The 23314-nt window shown below is 39.3% G+C and overlaps 1 protein-coding gene across 1 annotated transcript in view; it reads left to right on the top strand.

Moving 5' to 3' along the window:
- Positions 1–23314, top strand: part of VWA8 (von Willebrand factor A domain containing 8) — a 376054-nt gene that overhangs the window by 317852 nt on the left and 34888 nt on the right. Inside the window, exons 39-41 of the mRNA XM_063425968.1 lie at positions 356–464; positions 17141–17297; positions 18038–18146. Coding sequence (XP_063282038.1) covers positions 356–464; positions 17141–17297; positions 18038–18146 — 375 coding nt within the window. The remainder of the gene's footprint in view (positions 1–355; positions 465–17140; positions 17298–18037; positions 18147–23314) is intronic.

Here is a 23314-nt window from a genome sequence, read left to right as displayed (position 1 = left end):
CCGCAAACCTGCCAAAGGATTAATACTGTAGATGCATTAAAACATCACTACTATCAACGTTAATAACCCTGAAATAACTGTGCCCTCTTTATAGATACAAATATTTCAAAGGTTTTGTCAATTTTTGAAATTATTTTGGAAGTTTGTATATAAAATGTATTAATGTTAATTTTGCTAGTATCACTGTGGGAACTTTGTGTGTGTGTGTGTGTGTGTTTACCTCTTTTGACACTTTGTTTTGGACCCACCCAGTTCATGATATGTTATTAGAGGCACATAGTAACATTGATACATTGGCAAATATGATTTTATTTGATATGTAATGTAATCTCTATATTTTTCTCTTTTGTTTTAGATTACAGTGGAGAAGGAGAGTGGATTAGATGTAAATTCACCAAAACACGGCAAAATGGACCCAGATAACACACCCCATGTCGGGGGGAATACATGGGCTGGTGGTACTGGTTAGTATTTCTTCCTTCCCTCTAAATTTACAAATAAAGAGAGGATAGTTTGTGGTGGCTTCCAAGATGACATAGTGTAGCCTTACATTCGATATATAATTATATATATTTCTTTATTTTTGAAAGGCATTGGATAAGTGCACAACAGGAATGGATAATTTAATTCTCTTGTACAGAAGAGAGATGACACTGTTTTAACAAAATAGGATAGATCAAATCAGTAACCTAACATATAATGATGAGAAAAAAAAGTGAGAGAAAATTAGTAAGGAGAAGGGAGGATATAGGGGGTGAATGACTGCATCTCACAGTGGAAAGAGGGTTCAATTGCATATTATAAGGATGACTGTTCACATAATACAACCATGGGGATCAGACTGTTTTTAAAAATATCATTGTGTCCCCCATTATAGCCTACTATATGTGAGTGTACTATATGTGAGTGTAATTACCATGGTTTCAGAAGTTTGTATGGTATCCCTATGTTAAAAAAAGAGTGTCTGAAGCCCTGTATCAGCACATAAGACCATACAGCACTGTATCCATAGTAACAGTCGCACTGCTGTTTAGGATTGGTCTCCTAAATATCATCCCAGTCAGTTCACTCATTCTCCTTCTCTGGATCCCCTTCCAAGCAAATCAACATATAATTGAAGATTATACTAGCTTTAGTTCACTAATAATCTTAATTTTAGTAATGACAGGAGGCTTCATATTTTGCATAGTCTCTCTTTACTAGCTTCACACAGCAGCAAAGAAACACAGAAAAAAAGAACCAATCACAAGAGAGTAGGATGTACATGAGGTATAATGACCTCATCGCTTCCTCTTTCAGAGAGTGACATCAAGCAGAAGCAAACATATAACAAGCAATAACAATAATTCCTAAATGCAACATCTGAAGTAACAAACAGTATACATCATTGCATATTAGTAATTTGTAAACTACAATCTGATAACTGAACAACAATCATGTAAAACTCCAATGACAATTCCAAACCAATGGAAATAAAATTATCCATGTAAACACAAAACAAAGAGCCCAACCTACCTTAGACCAGTGATACATACAAAGAAAGCGAACAGAAAGGGTGGGATAGCAAAGCAGGGTGGGAAAATACTTGCCTCCTGTCATTACTAAAATTAAGATTATTAGTACACCAAAGCTAGTATAATCTTCAATTTTACAACATGACAGGAGGCTTCATATTTTGCAATTTTAACCCTGAGAAAGGAATAGAAAACTAATGAAGAATCTGAATAGTGCGACGAGAGACATAGGCCATCGGTAAATAAGGAAAAACATTCATGTCAAGCACCCAAACATCCGGTACATGGTGGAAGAGTACCAGACCAAGCATAAAAGTCCTTCAGTAGATGCCCAGTCCCATAGACAAATGGAGAACGAAATCCACATCCCATATGCCAAAGGTGGATGTCACTGGGTAGTTGGTACACAGGATCCTTGCCCATCTGTAGTCCCCAGACCAAGGATCAAGGTTTCTGTTCCAAACACCAACCAGACCGGGAATGCCCAGATGTAGAGGCAGCATCGTCGTATCCCTGGGGCCCAAGAGTCTCCTAAGAGGTCCCTAGCAGCCTGCGATAGTCCGCCAAATTGCCAAGAACCCCAGAAAAAGTCCAAGCCACCAGGGTTAGCTGACCCTCCAGGAATAGAAGATGTGAGTTCACCTTTGGGTCCGCGAGAAAAATCAGGTATGAATGTAGGAGGAGGAGATCCTCACAGGCCAGTCCCTGAAGGTCCGGGAAACAAGGTTGACTCCCAAGGCAGTGTTACTCGCTGAACACAGGGGATGGATATTTTCCTGGATACACAGTTTAAAAACAAGCACGGAGTGGAGACTGATACACACTTTGATAAAGACCAAATAGATTGAAACGCATTAGTGTTATTGGATTTTTCTGTTTTTATTTACAGCATGTACTGCTGTTGTTTTTGTACACCTGTTTTTATTTTGAAGTAAAATTTCTTACCTACCTCATATGATATCGCTTGATTCATACTTACCTGGGAAAAGAGGAGATTATGTTGTTCAGCTGATAGTTTGAATAATCTTATTATTCACCTGCTGATACAGCCAGAGCCTGCTGTCTATGGCTCTGAAGATTGAGTGACCCATTACCTTTGTGATTGATCAATTTTATTGTAAACAGTATTATGAAATGTCTATTTTTTTATATAATCTTTTACATCATTGCAAAGGAGGGAAAAGCATACAAGGCCCAGCTGGCAGGAATGCGACCACCATTGTGCACTCCGGATCCAGCAGCCAATTGTAGAACACTGAATTTAGGAGGTCCCTCTGAAGGTTGGAGAACCAATCTGTGTTGAGATGTGTCTCCCCCGGGAGTTAGTCTGCCCTTGGGGAGATCCTGCGAGGAAGGCAGAATTTGAAGATGCCGTTCATGATGCCTGGTAGGAGACGGGAGCTGGCTCTGTCCAGGTGATTGATATACTTGACTGTCAATGCTCTGTCCATGTTGAGTAGGATGCAACAAATGGAGAACTCCTTTACCAGTCTGCGGATAGTGAAGGACCCCACTAAGAATTCCTGGTATGTGAAGGGAGAATTCCTAAAATGTGCACACGCTTTCTGTGGTTGCGCTTTTGCAGGTTGTCACCGCAGCCCCACAAGCTGGTATGCAACAAAGTCCGGTTGGTTGCAGGGGTTTGCCTGAGGAAACCTTACCAGGAAGTGCTGCATGTCCCGGTAATGTAGTGGGTCTGGGAAGATAGCCTGCATGGAGGAGAGCAGTAGCCCACAATCAGTGCGAGTGTGTAGAGGGTCACAGTGTTGCAGTGGAGGATCGTGCAAATTTCCTTGAGGATAGAGGAAACCTTTGAAGGGGAAAGCTTTAGTGTGCAAGACATGGAGTCGATTACGAATCATAAGAAGTGGACCATCCACTACGAAAGACCACAATTCCAGCCGGACTGTGGAGAATTGTGAATTTTGATGCAGTCTTGAATTCTCTGAACCGAACAGAAGGATATCGTCCAGGTAAATAATGCAACGCATTCCCCTTACCTAATTCATCACTGGTTTCAGTAGTTTCATGAAGCCCCCATGGATCCGAGCTGAGGAGGCAGGTGAAGTGCCAAGGTACATAAAGTTGGCCAGGTGTTCGAGAGGTGACCAGTCTCTCGAACGTGGGTGATGGATATTGTAGGTTACACAGCCTTTGACCAGTAGGATCCAGGATCGCTTTCGTGTCTTCTTGGTCAGTAGAGTGTGAGGCAGCGTCACTCTCAGCTACCTGGGGCTCACCCAGAAAAACCTGCACACGAATGCAGAGCCATATGTGGATTCCGAACCCCAGTCGTCCTCAGACCCCGATGCCTCCGCGTGCCTTTGTTCCATGATGGACAGATAATGTTGCAGTCCTCAGCCGAGGAGGGGTCTAACCGTGGGGCCAGGGCAGGTGCCAGTGTACTGCGTTTGGCAGGGGCTTTGTCCTTAGACCAAAGAGGTCTAGTGTCTTCGCCATTCCAGTGGCGCCTGCTATAATGGGGAGGACCCTAGGGCAGCACAAAACCAGGATACACCACTGGTAGTGGCCAATAACGGTGAGGGGACGGTCCCTCCTGTCAGTACATTTGAGAGTTTTTTCTCCACGAATGCAGTCACCGTTGTGTGTATCATGACCTGAAATTCCACAGGGTTAGCCAGGGAATCTTCCATAGTGGCAAATTGTGTGACACAGAATTGGGGCTCACCCAAAAAAAAGTACAGGTAGATTTTTCACGATATGGGATACCCCTGTAGAAGACACAAATTAGTAGGCAATTTCATAATGCAGGGCAAACAGACTAGACTACCATAGAAGCAGGCAATGTTCACAGAAACCCCTGCAGGGTTGTAATCTTAACAGTGGCCAAATAAAATAGACCGGGGCTCACCCAGTAGACAGAGGATGCAACAGCATGCCTCCACTCAGCAGCACACATATAGTAGGGGCCTCACCCCAGGTGCACAGGGTATGAACCCTTCAGTGCAGGCCACAGCCCTAATAGAGAGCACTAACCTGTGCTCAAACGGTTAATTGAAGGTTATGGGAGATGGTCCTTTAAGAAGTATGTCCTGGAAATGTAACAGAGGGTGTAGCAGAATGTCTCCACTCAATAGCACAGTGTAGTAAAATATATAGAGGGGGGGGGGGGGGGGTGTTCACTCCAGGTGCACAGGGTATGAACCCTTGACTGCTGGCCACAGCTCTGACAGAGAGCACTAATCTGTGCTCAAACAGTTAAAGGACCACTATAGGCACCCAGACCACTTCTGCTTAATGAAGTGGTCTGGGTGCCAGGTCCATCTAGGGTTAACCCTGCCTGCTGTAAAAATAGCAGTTTTAGAGAAACTACTATGTTTACTTTAGGGTTAATCCAGCCTCTAGTGGCTGTCTCACTGACAGCCGCTAAAGGCGCTTCCACGCTTCTCACTGTGATATTTTTACAGTGAGAAGACGCTTGAAGACGCTTGCGTCCATAGGAAAGCATTGAGAATGCTTTCCTGTAGACTGACTGAACGCGCGCGGCTCTTGGCGCGCATGCGCATTCAGCCGCAGAGGGAGCCCGGCGTTGGAGAAAGGTAAGTGTTTAACCCCTTCCTCATTCTAGAACCTGGCGGGAGGAGGGCCATGATGGTGGGGGGGGACCTAAAGACCATATAGTGCCCGGAAAACGAGTTTGTTTTCCTGGCACTATAGTGGTCCTTTAATTCAAGGTTATGGGAGATATTCCTTTAAGCAGTATGTCCTGGAAATCTTGTCCAGCAGTTAACAGAGGCTGCAGCATCATGTCTCCATTCAGTATCAGAGTGCAGTAAAAATACTTGCTTACCCCTTGAGTGCAGGGCTGCAGGCCACAGTCCTGATAGAGAGCACTAATCCATGCTCTAATAGTTAATGGTCCATTTAAGCACTTTGTATAAAAGAGCTTAAATGGCTAGATATCAGCTTACAGGCAGGGCCCTCTCTACCTTTTGTGTTTGTCTGTGTATATTGTACTTCCTCCACTAATTGTACAGCGCTGTTGAATTTGTTGGCCCTTTATAAATACCAGTAATAAATAAATACAAGGTTATGGGAAATATTCATATAAGCACTATGTCCTGGACATCCTGTCCAGCAGTTAACAGAGACTGTAACAGCATGTCTCCACTCAGTAGCACACTGCAGTAAAAAATATAGTAGGGGGCTCACCCCTTGATTGCAGGGCACTGTCCTGATAGAGAGCACTAATCCATGCTCTAATGGTTAATACAAGGTTGCGGGTGAAATCCCTTTGAACAGCTTATATAAATGGCCTAATTCAACATTAACATGCAACCCCAGCAAAACTCAAAAGCCCCCTCAAAAGTGAGAGCAAGGAGGGGAGAGGGCAGAAACCAAGAATAAGGTAGAAACACAATAAATAACATAGAAAAAACACAGCTGCACACAGTACAAAAGCACAGCAAGAACAAACAGCAATGCATATCAAAATATATCATACAGAAACAACCTTAAAAAAAGGCAATATAAACATAAAGTAATGGAGAAGAGTAATACTCTGACCTGTCTGCTTGATGGAGCAGCAAAGAAAGAGGAAGTGATTAGGTCATTGCACCTGATGTACGTTGGTTCTTTTTTCTATGTGTTTCTTAGCTGCTGTGGAGCTAGTAAAGAGAGATTATGCAAAATATGAAGCCTCCTGTCACGTTGTAAAATTCAGTCTTCACAGTGTAGCTGCTATATAGAACCTGCACTGTGAAGCCAGTGGACTATATATTGACTGTGAGGGACCACAGATTCATCTTTCATGGTGCTCCTAGTAAGGTCCAAGTAAGGTGCTGGGAATCTGGGACCAGTCACTGCCCACAGTGTTGACCACCCTATCAATTGGAACACCTTCCAAGTGAGTGTATAAGCCATTGGGCCCAAAGAGGAGGAGACCAAAAAAATTCACCATGAAAATATTTTCAAGCAGATATTTCCATTAATACATTAAATAATAAAAAAAAAACTATGGAGTGATGAATACAAATAGGTGTAAAAATATCTTTATTTTGAGCACTCCTTTGGTATTTGATGTGATAAGCTTATACAAATTGTAAACACAATAACAGTCTTGACCGCCTGGGCTGTCTAGGTTATCTCAGATATACTGTGTTAGGTTACATTATTATTTTTACACAGACACAGAGAACTCTGAGAATGGACAAAAGCTTACATAAACTTGCTGGAATTTTGGATCTGCACTGTCCTAATGGATGAGATCAGATGCAAATGGTTCTCTCTGTAATGGCACAAATGTGGTGACTGCCCAAAGCGAAAGCTATTGAGGTTTCTTTGAGCTTTTGCCCTTTCACAGAGATTTTACATTCTCTGTTTTTTGTTACATTATTATTTTGGTGAGGTGTAGAACATACATCGGGGGTTTTGTGTAACACTTAGAATCAACATTATTCACTAAACTGGGAATAAACCAGGAAATTGCAAAATGTAGGCTAGCACAAAATGGAAGAATATTTTTGACAAGCTCATCTATGTTAAAAATTTAAAAACACCTGCGCTCTGGTGCAAATCCCTATGTACATTTAAACAAAATGGAGGCTCTTTAGTTTTATTCCAATGGCCATTTGAATTTAAGCTTACCAGCCACATCAAGGCAAGCCCCAAAAAGTGAGTCCTACACTAGCGATTAGATTTGCTGATATCAGCCAAGAATCTCCAATGAGACAGGAAGGGGTATTTTATAAACATTTTCACATTTAACCCGTTATAGGGCTTCTACACATACAATAAACTTTTCTGGTATCAGACAAAGTGTAAACATCTTTAATGAGATATGAATTCAAAGGGCCATTGGAATAAAACTAAAGAGCCTCCATTTTGTTTAAATGTACATAGGCATTTGGGCCAGAGCACAGGTAACTTTCTCTTTGTTTTTACTATGTATTTTGAGCTGTTAGATACTAAGCCACTGCTGCTGTAAGCGCGGTGCTTTATTTTTGTGTTTTTATGTTAAAAATGTGCTGTCGTCATTTCTCTGAAATGTCCAGTTTAGTGAATAACCCTGCTTGGCTTTAACCCCTTAAGGACCAAACTTCTGGAATAAAAGGGAATCATGACATGTCACACATGTCATGTGTCCTTAAGGGGTTAAAGGAAGTCATATTTATTACAGCTCTGTGCTGTCCTCTTCATGGACATAAAGAGGGAGTTAAAAGTATTGGCTGAATGAAGAATTCATTTAAAGTTGCTAATTATTGAAATGAGTTTCTTCTCAGCTGTACAAATTGGCTAACTCTGATAGTACATGTCACATTACATTCAGAACAGATAAAATGTGAGGAAATAGTAGGTTTGCGATTTATGTATCTGACAGAGTTTGGCGACTTCTTACATACTTTGCAAATGATTACCCTGTCAGTCAGCAGCTATAAAGGGAATTTATATATTATAAGAAAGAAGGGACTAGATGTTTGCTTTGTTATACATTCATTGAACAACCCCACTATGAATATCCAGTGCAGTTTTCTGATACTGTAAAAATAGAAATAAATATTAGACAGGTCAACAAAGAGAATTTAACTATAGTGTTTTTAATACTTAATGGTATATTTTAATGACCAAGTACTGTGTAAGGAATAGGAGTTTCCAAAATATTAATTGCTAAATAAACATTTTCTTTATTACTAATAAAATATATTTTCTGTGATCTAATTGACCTTCCTTTTACTCAACTGAACCCTGTCCTCATTACCTCCATGTCATTAAAGGACCACTATAGTGCCAGGAAAACATACTCGTTTTCCTGGCACTATAGTGCCCTGAGGGTGCCCCCACCCTCAGGGACCCCCTCCCGCCAGGCTCTGGGGAGAGGAAAGGGGTTAAAACGTACCTTTCTCCAGCGCCGGGCGGGGAGCTCTTCTCCTCCGATCCTCCTCCTCCCCTCCCATTCGGCTGAATTGCGCACGCGCGGCAAGAGCTGCGCGCGCATTCAGCCGGTCTCATAGGAAAGCATTATCAATGCTTTCCTATGGACGCTTGCGTGCTCTCACTGTGATTTTCACAGTGAGAATCACGCAAGCGCCTCTAGCGGCTGTCAATGAGACAGCCACTAGAGGCTTTGAAGGCTGGATTAACCCTATTATGAACATAGCAGTTTCTCTGAAACTGCTATGTTTATAAAAAAAATGGGTTAACCCTAGCTGGACCTGGCACCCAGACCACTTCATTAAGCTGAAGTGGTCTGGGTGCCTAGAGTGGCCCTTTAACCCCTTAAGGACCAAACTTCTGGAATAAAAGGGAATCATGACATGTCACACATGTCATGTGTCCTTAAGGGGTTAAAGGTCTTCCTTTTACAGATTTTCAGGATCCCACACATATTCTCTATATTCTACTTCATTTTTGTACTGACAGAGTTATCTTAGCCAACCCCTCTTGTCTCATCCATTATTTAGCTAGAATTACATAGCATGCATGTATATAAAATGTCATATTGATGAAAGATCAGAAATTCATCCTATAAATGAATAAAAAGGCATTCAATACAAATATCGAATACCACTCTACAAAGTATAGCTAGCCAGGACAGTCCATACGCTTGTTATCTAAGAGATAGTGTGCATTCAGGCAGAAGGCATTAAAAAAAGAAACTTGGTAATTGAGATTTTAAAGTGCACATATAACCAGGTGGAGCAATTGTTTTATATTATTAAAATATAACAATATCTGTTTAAAGAAAAATACTTATTGCTGTTTACATAAAATGCATAGCGTGCGAACCACCGAACGCCAAATCAATAACTTTGCATTGCTATGTCCGTTAATATCAACCTAGCGCATCGCATGATGTCATTAAACAAATTAATATATTGCATTTCAATGTTACAGCATTGGTTAAAATTCACATTGCAATTTGAGCATCTCCCAATGTTAACTATATATAATAAGACTTGATTTACTTTAAAAAAAAAAAAAAGCTAATATACTTTTCACAGTGATCTTTTGTTACCTACCAGACATACATACGTTGCTTTATTATTTTTTTTTAACTTGGGATTTTCTCTATTTTGCTTTAACACCAAAATGCTTTCATAACTAGATGAGAATGTGAAGGAAGGGGCTGACTGCGTATGCTTTCCACATGTGTTTTCTTTAGCGTTACTGGCATGCTGTCATCTTTTTTTTACTTTTTGTGATTTCCTTCTAAGAATTGTTTGGCACTTCTGTCACAAATCTTAACAAGCATTACATATGTTAATCCCAGGTTTTCATAAATCACTTGAGAACACCTGTGCTGCCTGCAGCATAAGACACCCAGCTAGTGTGTAGATAAAGAATCTATAGAGTGGCTTGTGTGATCTCCTTTTTTATACAAGGCGTCTCTCTTGGAATTTCAAAATGGTAATGACGCCTGTCCATCATAATCTTCCAGCAGAGTCAATGCATCTATTTATACTGTTGTAAGAGAGTAGAATGTTAACTTTGTTAGATATGTTATTAAAAACTACATATGGTGTAATATCAAACGCAAGTGAAAGCTCGAGTTTAAATGGGAAAATCTGCTTTGGTTGGGGTTATTAGCTTTGTAGTGCCCTCCAGGCTAAGTATATGTTCAGTGTGATATAGGAGCATAGAGATTTTGTCTGTTCTTTATAAAGTTTGTTTGTTAAAAACTGGTTAATTTTCACATTGGCCTCACCCCCCCTGGTTTCTAGATAAAGAGCACTGTTCTACATTTATATAGATACTTAATTAAATTACTATTTAAATAAATAGTTGAGTTTTTACCATAACCATCTACGTCTGTGTTAGTTTATTTTCTTTGAAATTACACACATCAATAAATAATAAATACAATTAAAATAAAACATAAAGGAGAAAGATTAAGCAAACATTGCTGCAATAATCATACATCACACGACATAATTCTTAAACTATAACCTTTTTTTAACTTACATGATTGTCTTACTGCTACATTTTTCTAATAGTAATTGGTTTTTTTATACATGTAGTTACTAATTGCTAAGATTTCTTAATAGTTATCAGGCTTGTACCCCTTCCAAAATAGCAGAATCGTTTTATTTTATTTTTTTATAGTCATGGGACATTTTATTTGTATCCTAACGTCCTGCTGCCAATCTCTGTTGTGTCCAGAGTCCAGCCAAAAGTTAGAATATTCAACAGATCTGATATCTGCTGATAGGCATATCAATGTCCAATTCATACACATATGTAGCCAGGGGTAGACTGAGCACTTTGGCATATCAGTCATGAACTGAGGGCCAGAGGCTCTGGGGGCCTGTTCGTGGTGCAGAATGTAATGGCAGCTGGGGAGTTCAACACCTTGGTCTGTTGTGCTATACTCGTAGTCGTCAGAGACAGCCCCTTTGTAACACACTGAGAGACAGCCAAGGGGCCTTATCAAAGACCCACTAGGCTGCCTCTCACTGTGCCTGTCTTGTATAGTCTGCAGCTTTTGGCTGGGAAAAAATATCGGAGATTTCGATGAACACAAATATTAGTGTTGCAACGTATCACAACAGTGATATCAACAGTGAAAGTGCCGTTTGTGTGTGAAAAATGCAATAAACGTTACTTTCACTGACAATATCATCATTGTGATGTGTTTTACTGTTTTGAAAAACTCATATTTGTGTTCAGCGAAGTTTCCGGAGTATAACAATAACCCCCCAATATAACCCCGCATGTACAGGTTTTATGGTGTTTTGCAAAGTTACAGGGTTAATATAGGGTTTGCCCATTTCAATTTGCCAGCTTGTTTTGCTGGGTCTATGTTGCCTTTTGAGACCATATGGTAGCCCAGGAATTTGAATTAACCCCATCATGGTATACCATTTGCAAATGTAGACAACCCAGGCTATTCAAAATGGGGTATATCCAGTCTTTTGTAGTAGCCACTTAGTCACAAACGCTGGCCAGAATAACCCTTTTTAAAAACATTTTTTTAACAAAAACTGCACTTTCACTGGTGATATTATAGTCATGATAAGTTTTACTTTTTTAAAACACTCATATTTGTGTTCAGCGAAATCTCCCAAGTATAACAATACTCCCCATGTAAAGGTTTTATGGTGTTTTAGAAAGTTAGAGGGTCAATATAGGGCTTGCCAATTAAATTATCTGGAATGTCTGCCTGGGTTGTCAGGCAGTTCCCTCAAATTATATTTAATAAAATCAAATAATTATGCAAAATTAATAGTTAAATATATATACCGTATATACTCGAGTATAAGCCGACCCGAATATAAGCCGAGGCCCCTAATTTTACCCCAAAAAACTGGGAAAACGTATTGACTCGAGTATAAGACTAGGGTGGGAAATGCAGCAGCTGCTGGTAAATTTCTAAATAAAATTAGATCCTTAAAAAATTATATTAATTGAATATTTATTTACAGTGTGTGTATATAATGAATGCAGTGTGTGTATGAGAATGCAGAGTGTGTGTATGAGAATGCAGTGTGTGTGTATGAGAATGCAGTGTGTGTGTATGAATGCAGTGTGTGTGTATGAGAATGCAGTGTGTGTATGAGAATGCAGTGTGTATGAGTGCAGTGTGTGTATGAGTGCAGTGTGTATATGAATGCAGTGTGTGTGTATGAGAATGCTGTGTGTATGAGTGCAGTGTGTGTGTGTATGAGAATGCTGTGTATGAGTGCAGTGTGTGTATGAGTGCAGTGTGTGTATGAGTGCAGTGTGTGTGTATGAATGCTGTGTGTATGAGTGCAGTGTGTGTGTATGAGAATGCTGTGTGTATGAGTGCAGTGTGTGTGTATGAATGCAGTGTGTGTGTGTATGAATGCAGTGTGTGTGTGTATGAGTGCAGTGTGTGCGTATGAATGCAGTGTGTGTGTATGAATGCAGTGTGTGTGTGTATGAATGCAGTGTGTGTGTGTATGAATGCAGTGTGTGTGTGTATGAATGCAGTGTGTGTATGTGTGTGTGTAATGCAGAGTGTGATGCAGAGCATTGGTGGGGGGTGGGCATTTTTATTTTTTATTATTTTAATATTTTTTTTGTTTCATTAAATTTTTTTATTATTATTATTATTTTATTTTATTATAATTTTTTATTTAATTATTATTTTTATTTTATTATTTTTATTTTTTTTATTATTATTGCTATATATAAATTTTTTCGTCCCCCCTCCCTGCTTGCTAGCTGGCCAGGGAGGGGGGCTCTCCTTCCCTGGTGGTCCAGTGGATGGGCACTGTGTAGGAGGGGGCTGTGGGGGCTGCAGAGAGATGTAACTTATCTTTCCTGCAGCTCCCGTCAGCTCTCTCCTCCTCCGCCGGTCCGTTCAGCACCTCGGTCAGCTCCCAGTGTAAATCTCGCGAGAGCCGCGGCTCTCGCGAGATTTACACTGTGAGCTGACAGAAGAGCTGAACGGACCGGCAGAGGAGGAGAGAGCTGACAGGAGCTGCAGGAAAGGTAAGTAACATCTCTCTGCAGCCCCCACAGCCCCTGTCTGTATTATGGCAATGCAAATTGCCATAATACAGACTATTGACTCGAGTATAAGCCGAGTTGGGGTTTTTCAGCACAAAAAATGTGCTGAAAAACTCGGCTTATACTCGAGTATATACGGTATGTAAAATGTATGTGTCTGTGTGTGTATATATATATATAAATTTATATATTTATATAACGTGTGTGTGTGTGTGTGTATATATATATATATATATATATATATATATACACATATAATACATGTGTGTGTATATATATATATATATATATATATATATGCACACACACACACACACACTTTTATTTCCTATATATGTATAAAATATTATAAAATAATTAAAGCATTTAATATTATACATATATCATGCATATATATGATTACATTATATGTGTATTTTGAGATATATGTGTATATATCTCTAAGTACACTTATAATGAAACCATGTATATGCATTATATATGTATAGTATATTATAAAATGTTTTAATTATTTTATAATATATTATACATATGTAATATATGTATAATATATTTATTTTATTATTTGATTTTTATTTTTTTCACTTTAGGTGTCAGGGGGACTGTCTGACAGCACAGACAGTCCCTCTGCTGGCAGCTCCATAGACTCCTATTGCGGCCATGTGGTGATCACATGGCCCTGGAGGGCCACTGTGGCCAGAGCTGCTGCAGGGGGACTGCTGCGGTCTCGGGCAGTCCTCCCCGACCAGGATCTCCCCGGATCGCCAGTCCAGGTAAGTACATGGGTCATTTTTGCTGCGGACGTACTAGCTTAACAACCGTTTTTTGTTTTTTTTCAGACGTACCTAGTATGTCCGCGGTCATTAGGGGTTAGTAGTACATTTTTTCATTGGAGTTATATCTAGAAAAAGCTTGCAAAAGTTCTCTTGTCTGTAGCTTTTGCCAGCACTCCTCTACTAAACCCCTCCCAGAATTATTTTGTGGCTGTCCAGTCACAGACTTCCCATCTGTGCCAATTAGAAACCTGACTTTTATCAAACTGTTAAGGGTTTTATAATAAACTGATGGATGGCGACAGGCGTCCCTAGACAGCATAGTCACTGTTATATAGTAGCAATGTTCAATTGTGGAAGTGGAAGTCCTATTTCTACCCTGGGAATACTTAGTAAGTCCTTTGGGTGGAAAACTGTGTTGTATAATATGATGCATAATATATAAAGCATGTTATGTTGAAGCCCATACTGTTATCACTTCTTGGATGTGAGTTGGGGGAGCGGAGATGTCTGCTGTGACTGAATATAGGAACTGTGGAATACTGTGACTTTGGGCTGGACACTGGACACACCAGAGGTTGGCAGCAGGATCTTAGGATACACAAATCTGTAGTCTCAGGAAGCTGATCACTCTGGATGGTGACAGCTATGGCTTCATATTACATGGGAATGACTGTAACTGGAAACCTAGCATCATATTCCTGTGTGGAGTGCATTCATTCATTCCACCTGCTGGAGAATTATCAGCTCGGGCATGGTGATAACACAGGCTGAGGCTTTTGGTTCACAGAGCAATGCAGTGACTAACATGACTTCTACAGCTGGTATTTGCTGAGAGACACTCTGTGAAGTTTCTCCAGTCCATTCTAGATTCATTGGTTGGCTTAATCCAATGTCCCATCAGGTGAAAGTCAGAAAAAGCATTAGAACCCATCTGATGGGATACGTGGGCAAAGTTACACAGTATTTAGTATTCATGTTTCATACAAATGTACAGCTGTAAATGATATGCATTATATCTAGCTGTGGTTTTACTTCAGAAGGTAGGATTCCAGTCATATACATTTTTTTGTGTATATGCAGGTACTCTTACCTCAGGATATGGACACTCACCTTAGCAGGCTATATGGTGGCTGGAGATGATACCATGAACAGGGGTGGATAATGTTTTGTGGCTTCATTGCCTTTGCTGTATTATGCTAGATTTAATATAATACTATTATTCTATTTGATCTCAGTCAAGTGTCAAGTGTCAACAAATGTTAGAAATGACCATATTTTTCCATAATATGACATTCAAACTCTTAGTAAAGAATCAGTTTACTGCAGTGGTTATAATATACATTATCACCACAATTCCAAAATAGAACCACACTTTGTAATCAATTAGCTCAAATCATTTTCACAAGTTGGAATCCTAAAAGTACTCAGTTTATTGAAAAATATGCAACATGGTACAGAAAATACTCACAGACCTCATAAATAACATTTCAATTAAATCCTAAATAATTTAACAAAAAATTCCAAAAATTTAGTGCCTTTCTCACAAGTACTTGGATCTAGGAATTTGCTGAACTTTTTTTGTACTTTTTGTTAACTTGGTTAGGATTTGATCTAGATCGCATGTTACTTATGAGGTCTGTGAGTATTTTCTATACCATGTTGAATATTTTTTAGACTTTTTGTGTCGAATCACAGACTTCCCAATGCAGCTCAATGAGAAGTCAGATGCTCTGGGCAATTGTCTGCCTCTTGAGTTCATCTGTACTGAGTTAAACAACCAGGAAATAACATCTGTTGTCTGGTTGACAGCCAGGGTGGTATAACAACGTTAATATATAAATTAATCTGTTGAAACCTGAACTTTTTTTAAAATGAAAAAAAAGAGGACACACATCTCTCTATATTTACAACTATACTTTTCTAACCCCCTCCCTCACACCCTGCTTACCTCCAAGCGTCACGCCGGCTTCAGGAACTTCAATCACCACCCCCTATAATTTACCTTTTATAAAGCACGCCCTCTTTTATTCAGGGTTATGCATTTTTCTTAGAGCTTTAGCCAGTACTATAAGCTGTAGGGGATATAGAACTTGGAATGTCCCTAACGTATCAGCACAGCTTCATTGAAATTCACTGTGCGGAATATACATTTAAGAAATTTGAGGGGGAAAAAAAGACATTACGTGAATATCACATCCCCCAATACCTGGCGTTTTGGTACATTCCAGCTTAGTGTTCCCAGACCTCCATTTGAATCAGGAACAGCTGTAGTAGCATTGCATGAGAGACATTAATGCAGACATTTTTCACTTGCTGTTTATTCATGCTTAGAATGTGGCTATTATAACACCTGTGTTAAACAAGCCCGGTTTCTCAGTTCGTTCCCTGGAGGGCAGGTTGACATTTGCATATTATAGTGATCATATTGCCAGGGTCAACAGAAAGGACAATGATTTATTTTCTCTGGAAGTTTAACTGCCTGTTAGTACGCTGTATGTACGTATACCTGGATATGGCTGCCATCTTCTCTATAAAATGACAAATAGAGGTAAATAGGCAACAATGGAAACACAAATATTCTCTTCCTGAATGATATATTAGACACTATTTTTATTTTTAACTCTGTTTGGTTTTTTGAATTGACATCAGGTTTATTCATGTAACCTCTTCAGTGCCGTACATGCGTGCTTATTCCTACATATGCATTGCAACAAAAACTACGAATATGAGAACTCTGAGAACGGGCAAAAGCTCAGACAGAACCTATATCACAGGTTGGACAACGTCGGCACTCCAGATGTTGTGAACTACATCTCCCATGATGCTTTGCCAGCATTGTAGCTGTTAGAGCATTATGTGAGATGTAGTCCACAACATCTGGAGTGCCGAAGTTGCCTGTGCCTTACCTATACTTTTTGCATGTCAGACTGAGTGATACCCGCCTATAAGGGCAGTCCAGATCCTGAGCATTGGCTTTTTCTATTTTAGTTGCAATGTACATAGGCTTTCCCAATTAGTTAAAAGTAATGTAATTCAGTCGTGGACCCTGTGCTCACTGTGCCTAGCCATGTCAATACAAAATATAAAAACATTGACAAGGCTCAAAGAAGCTGAAATGATTGTCCAGGGATGCTGTATCTTTCGTGCAGAGGAAACATGCAAACATTTCTGTTATGGACTGCCCTTATGGATATGTAAATGGTATAGATTCTCACTGTAATGGCACAGGTGAGCAAAAATTGTTGAGACCTGAGCATGGACTAACCCAGAGTTAGTTTTGAGTTTCTCTGAGCTTTCACCCGTTCTCAGAGTTCACATATTCGCTTATGCATTTCTCATATTCAATGCGTTTACTTGCAAATAGATTTATTGTATGTTATTACAAGATGTTGAGAAATCTGTGCACATTTCCTACAGGGGGAAGAGACACAGCAGGACTGGGTGGTAAGGGCGGCCCATACCGTTTGGATGCAGGACACAAAGTTTACCAAGTGTCACAGGCGGAAAAAGATGCAGTGCCTGAGGAAGTGAAAAGAGCCGCTAGGGAAATGGCAGAAAAAGCCTTTAAACAAAGGTAATAACAAACAAACTAATAGAAATAAACATGTATAACATGAATAATGGGCATCATTCTTATCTTGCCAGAGCTATTGTACTCCTCCTATGACCAAAGATCATATATTATTATTAGGGGGAAGTAACAGGTGGCTCGCCAGCTGATGTTGAACTACACCACCCATAATGCTTTGCCAGCTCTTGCTTAGAAAGTTATAGGATAAAAAATGTGTAAGAGGGCTCAACCAAAATTAGATCTTGGAGTTGTAGTCCAAATGAAAAATATTTAGAAATTGGATTTTTAAATCTTTATAATACATTACAATAAAGGTAACAAATCTACCTCTGAGAGACCTTTAACCCCTTAAGGACCAAACTTCTGGAATAAAAGGGAATCATGACATGTCACACATGTCATGTGTCCTTAAGGGGTTAAAGTATTTTAAACTGCTCAGCATTTCTTTAAAGGGATCCTTAATTTAACAGTTTTTACTGTATTCTTAACCCACTTTTTATAACAAAGTAATAAATACATTTATTCTCTTTAAGTAAAAATACCATACAGTGCTGACACATTGGTAAACACAACATGCAGATAACTGGTGACATTATATCTTTATACATAATGGAACTAGATGAGAGAAGATGTTTGTTCATTTATATTTGTTCATATCAATACACGGCAGTAAGATATATTTCACATATTTTCTGTATTTGCTGGATGGCTGATTAACTAACAGAATATAACCTACTTCCCAGGTTGAAGGAAATTCAAATGAGTGAATATGATGCGGCTACATACGAACGATTCTCAAACTCTGTCCGAAGACAAGTTCAGTCCCTTCGAGTAATCCTGGACAGTCTACAGGTAATTTGAGATTCTTCTATTAATGGAACACTCAACTGCCCATATTCTAAAAAAAAAATTAAAATCACTCTTTAGTAGATACATCACCAATGAATACACTCGTGCATTTCCATGCATGTGTTCTTAAAACAGTTTGCAAAAGCGTCCGTTCTTCTGAAATGCTGCCTTTGCGAGCCTTCCTCTTTTTCACCAGACGAGTTCCCTCCGTGCACGTACCCGCCATCAGCAAGCTGAAATGCTTTATGGGTGTGGAGTGGTCCTTTAAACTTTTATTAAATAGTTTCACACTGAGACCGTTCAGGTAGCTATTCTAGATTTACATCTCATAAGTCAGAAACATCAGTACTTTAAATATGAGGCATTAAGATGTGGCAAGTGCAAGTGTTTTCAATACTGTCACAGTTGAGATTTACAGACCATTTTAATGCCAGAATGCTGCCAAAGACAGTAAATGTTATCTTACAAATCAAGATTCAATTGTTAATCTGTACAGGCTGACATTACTAGATTAACAAAAGGAAAATGGTCCTTTCTGATTACTTCACAGATCCAAGGTTAGAGACAGACAAATACATTAAAGGGACAATATAGTCATCAGTACAACTATAACTTATTGTAGTTGTTTCTGGTGTGTTGAGCTTGTCCCTGCAGGCATTTTAATGTAAACGCTGCCTTTTCAGAGAAAAGACAGTATTTACATTGCTGCCTAGCAATACCTTTAGTGGCCACTCCTCAGGCGGCCGCTTCCTGGGTCTGTTATGTACAGTGTGCAGCACTGACTTTCCGCTTCTCCTCGCTTTGCATGGAGACGCTGAATGTTCCTCATAGAGATGCGTCAATTCAATGCATCTCTGCCACACATGTGAAATATCCTAACAATGCTTTCATATGGGAAAACTTTGGATTGCCTAAAATCATCAGTTTTGAACTGAGGGGTGGAACAAGGGCGAAGCCAGCCATGACAGACCAGGGCAGCACTGGAATGAAGATAAGTAAATTGACCTTTTACATTGATTACAGGTTGTCTGGCCACCTAAAAAGTTTTATTACAGCTATAGTGACAGGAATACATGATTGTATTCCTGTCACTATAGTGTACCTTTAATGTTGCTGTACATGTTATTAAGCTACTATGTACCATAATGAACTTGCTGTGTGTGTGTATGTTTCTTTAACCCCTTTCCGACTTGTACGTCCGACAAAAAATGATTGTTAATGACCTCGGACGTACCTGGTACGTCCGATAGTAAATCGTCACTTACCTGATCACTAGCGATCCCCCGCCGGTGATCGCGTTCAACCTGAGGCAGGCCCCCACTGCCCGATCCGGCCCTCCCTGCCCTGTGATAGCAGGGTCCTCGCGATCACATGGCCGGAATATCCGTCTTGTGCAGTGTCTGCAGGGGGCCTGCCTGAGCTATCAGGCATTCCCCCAGTGCCTGAAAAAAAGTTTTACAAAGTTTGTAAAACTTAACTAAAAGTTTCAAAAAGTAAATAAAAATATTTAGATTTTCTCTCCAGGGCCATGTAATCGCCATGATCACATCGCCGCAATAGGAGTCTATGGAGCTGCCAGCAGGGGGACTGTCTGAGTTGTCAGGCAGTAGCCCCGGCTGCTAAAAATGTTTTAAAAAATTATAAAATAAATATATTATACATATATTATATAATTATAGCATTTTATAATATAGTATACATAAATACATACACATGTATTATATATATATATATGTGCATGTATAATATAATAAACATTTGATTTATTTTTATATTTATATATATATATATATATATATATATAAATAAATAAATAAAATGTTTTTTTTAAAATATAAAAATATATACACACACACACATTCTACACACATATATATTTAGCTATTAACTACATAATTATTTGATTTTATTAATTATAATTTGAGGGACCTGTCTGACAACCCTTACACACAGTCTAGAGAATTTAATTGGCAAGCCCTATTTTTAACCCCGTAACTTTCCAAAACATCATAAAACCTTTATATGGGGGTATTGTTATACTCGGGAGACTTCGCTTAACACAAATATGAGTGTTTAAAACAGTAAAATGTATCACAACGATATCACCAGTAAAAGTGCAGTTTTTGTGTAAAAGAATGCAAAAAACAAATATGAACGCTAACTTTGGCAAGCGTTTGTGGCTTAGTGGCTACTACAAAAGACTGGACATACCCTATTTTGAATATCCTGGGTTGTCTACTTTCTCAAATGGTATGTAATGGTGTGATTAAATTTCATTTCTAGGCTGCCATACTGTCTCAAAGGTAACATAGCCAATCTGGCAAATAGCAATTTAGAAAAAACAGAAATTAGCAAATCTTATGTTTGACCCTGTAACTTTCCAAATCACCATAGAATCTGTACTTGAGGGGTACTGTTGTACTCGTAAGACATTACTCTACACAAATATGAGTGTTTTAGAGCAGTAAAATGTATTTTACTGATAATATCATTGGTGAAATGGCAGTTTGTGTGAAAAATGCAAATAAAATATATTAACGCTAATTTTGGCCAGTGTAGACTAAGTGGCTACTAAAAAAGTGTAGACTAAGTGGCTACTAAAAAAGACTGGACATACCCCATTTTGAATACCATGGATTGTCTACTCTTACAAATGTATGACATTGTGGGGTTAATTTTTATTCCTGGGCTGCCATACAGTCTCAAAGGCAACATAGGCCCAGCAAACCAATCTGACAAATTTCAATGTACAAACATGGAAAAGGGTAAAGCCCTACATTTGACCCCTGTAAGTTTGCAAAAAACTATAAAACCTGTACATTGGGGGCACTGTTGTACTCAGGAGATGTTGCTGAACACTTATTGGTTCTTTGTCAGTAACACATAACAGGAATTGAGAATATATGACTAAAATACAATGTGAGAGACAAATAACACAAAAAATGACTACCCAAAAGTTTGACAAAGACTGGTGGTAGAATTAGTGCAATGAAAGTGTTAAAATACCACCATTTGAAATACCCTAGGCCGTCTAATTTTCAAAAATATATGGTTTGATGGGGGTAAATTACACTGGCCGGCTTCAAAAATGTCTCAAATAGGGCATGGGTGCATGATGACTAACTGTGAAAATTCCAAGTTGGAAAACTGGAATGCGCACCCTCCAAATAAGGTCGTTTAGCCCCCAGAGAACCCGACACACCTACACATATCACTATACTCAGGAGAAGTTGTTGAACTCATATTGGGGTGTTCTTTGGCAGTAACCTTTAAAGTTCTCATTACATGTATTCTTAAATTACTATGTGTGTCAAAAAAATCACAAATTATATATATTTTTTAAATTTGGCATAGATTGCTGGTAAAATGGTTGCATGAAAAGAGTCAAAATACCCCAAGTTTAATACCTTAGGTTTTCTTCTTTTAAAAATATACATGTTAAGGGTTATTCAGGGATTCCTGACAGATATCAATGGTTTGAAAATCGCAAAATGCTACTTGTACCTATTGCCCTATAACGTGCAAAATAAAAAAGCTAAGAACATGTGAACATTGATTATTTCTAAACTCAGGCCAAAATTTTGAAACTATTTAGCACGGGTGTTCTTTGGCGGTTGTAGATGCGTAACAGATTTTGGGGGTCAAAGTTTAAAAAGGTGTGTTTTTTTAAACTGTTTCCTCATATTTTATAAAAAAATGTATAGTAAATTATATGATATGATGAAAATAATGGTATCTTTAGAAAGACCATTTAATGTTGAGAAAAACGGTATATAATATGTATGGGTACAGTAAATGAGTAAGAGGAAAATTACAGCTAAACACAAACACAGCAGAAATGTAAAAACAGTCCAAATGGTAAGAAAACTGAAAAGCGGTCTGGTCACTAAGGGGTTAAAGTACTTCAAACTGGACAACTCATATCTGATACACATGTGTATTGGTTGTGTTGTTGATTTTATAATGTTATATTGTATTTGCATTGCTTATGTGTCCTTTAAACCCAGGCCACTTCTGCCCATTGGAGTGGTCTGGGTGCCAACTCCCACTTCCCTTAACCATGCAACTGTAATTATTGCAGTTTTTTATAAACTGCAATAATTACCTTGCAGGGTTAACTCCACCTCTAGAGGGCACTTCCTGGTTTCTAGCGCGTCGCTGGACGTCCTCACGCTATGTGAGGACAACCAGCGTCGCTCATTTCCCCATAGGAAAGCATTGAAATGCATTTTCAATGCTTTCCTATGGGGAGCGCTAATGCGCATGCGCGGCATTGCCGTGCATGCGCATTTAGTCTCCCCGGCCGGTGTGTGGGATCAGTCTCGCCCACCGGCCGACGCAATGCAGAGGAGGACCGGCGGCGGAGGAGGAAGCAGCGACGTGGGACATCGTCGCTGCCTCAGGTAAGTTACTCAAGGGGTTTTCACCCCTTCAGCAACCGGGGATTGGGGGGTGGGAGGGAGAGGGGACCTGCAGTGCCAGGAAAACGGATTGTTTTCCTGGCACTGGAGTTTCCCTTTAACTCTGAATTGTTACTATATGTTCAGTGATGTTGTTTACTCACATCATCGAATCATGGCGAGAGATTTTACTTCTGCTAATGCACAAACACTTTAAACTTTTTTGGGATATTGGTTTATTGTTCGAATTTTTTTATGTCGTTTCTCAAGTCCTTTTGAGGTGTTGAATTCACTAAGTGTCAAATACTTCCATTAATTTGTCTATACTCTCCGACCCCACCTAAAAAAAAGAAAGAAAGAAAAAACTTAGCTGTGATGCCACACTGAGGCCAAGTTCTCCCTGCGGTTCGAACCTCCTCCAGTGATGTCATTCCCTCTTACTGCAGGAGAAAGGATGTTCCAGAGGGACAGCCTGAGGAGAGGATTTGCTATTTTTAGCAAGTCGTTTGGCTAATGACACTGCCAGGGCTACAGTTATACCTTTGGCAGCAAACTGCTTTAACTCTGTATGTGTAACATTTCGCAGACTCCAAGCACCATGACCACTTAATTTCATTAGTGCTTGGAGTAACTATTTAAGCTTGACTGTTGAAAGGTGTAGGACATGTCAATAATTATCAACAGATAAATTGTAGTTTATCCCCATATAAGTAGAGAGTACCCTAAAAATTAGATGTAGCTATATCTTTCTTGAAATGTTGATATTTTTTA

Source organism: Pelobates fuscus, chromosome 1 (genome assembly GCF_036172605.1).
Source record: "Pelobates fuscus isolate aPelFus1 chromosome 1, aPelFus1.pri, whole genome shotgun sequence".
Classification (NCBI taxonomy): domain Eukaryota; kingdom Metazoa; phylum Chordata; class Amphibia; order Anura; family Pelobatidae; genus Pelobates; species Pelobates fuscus.
The sequence above is the reverse complement of the archived record's forward strand: the minus strand, read 5'-3'. Positions and strand labels throughout refer to the sequence as shown.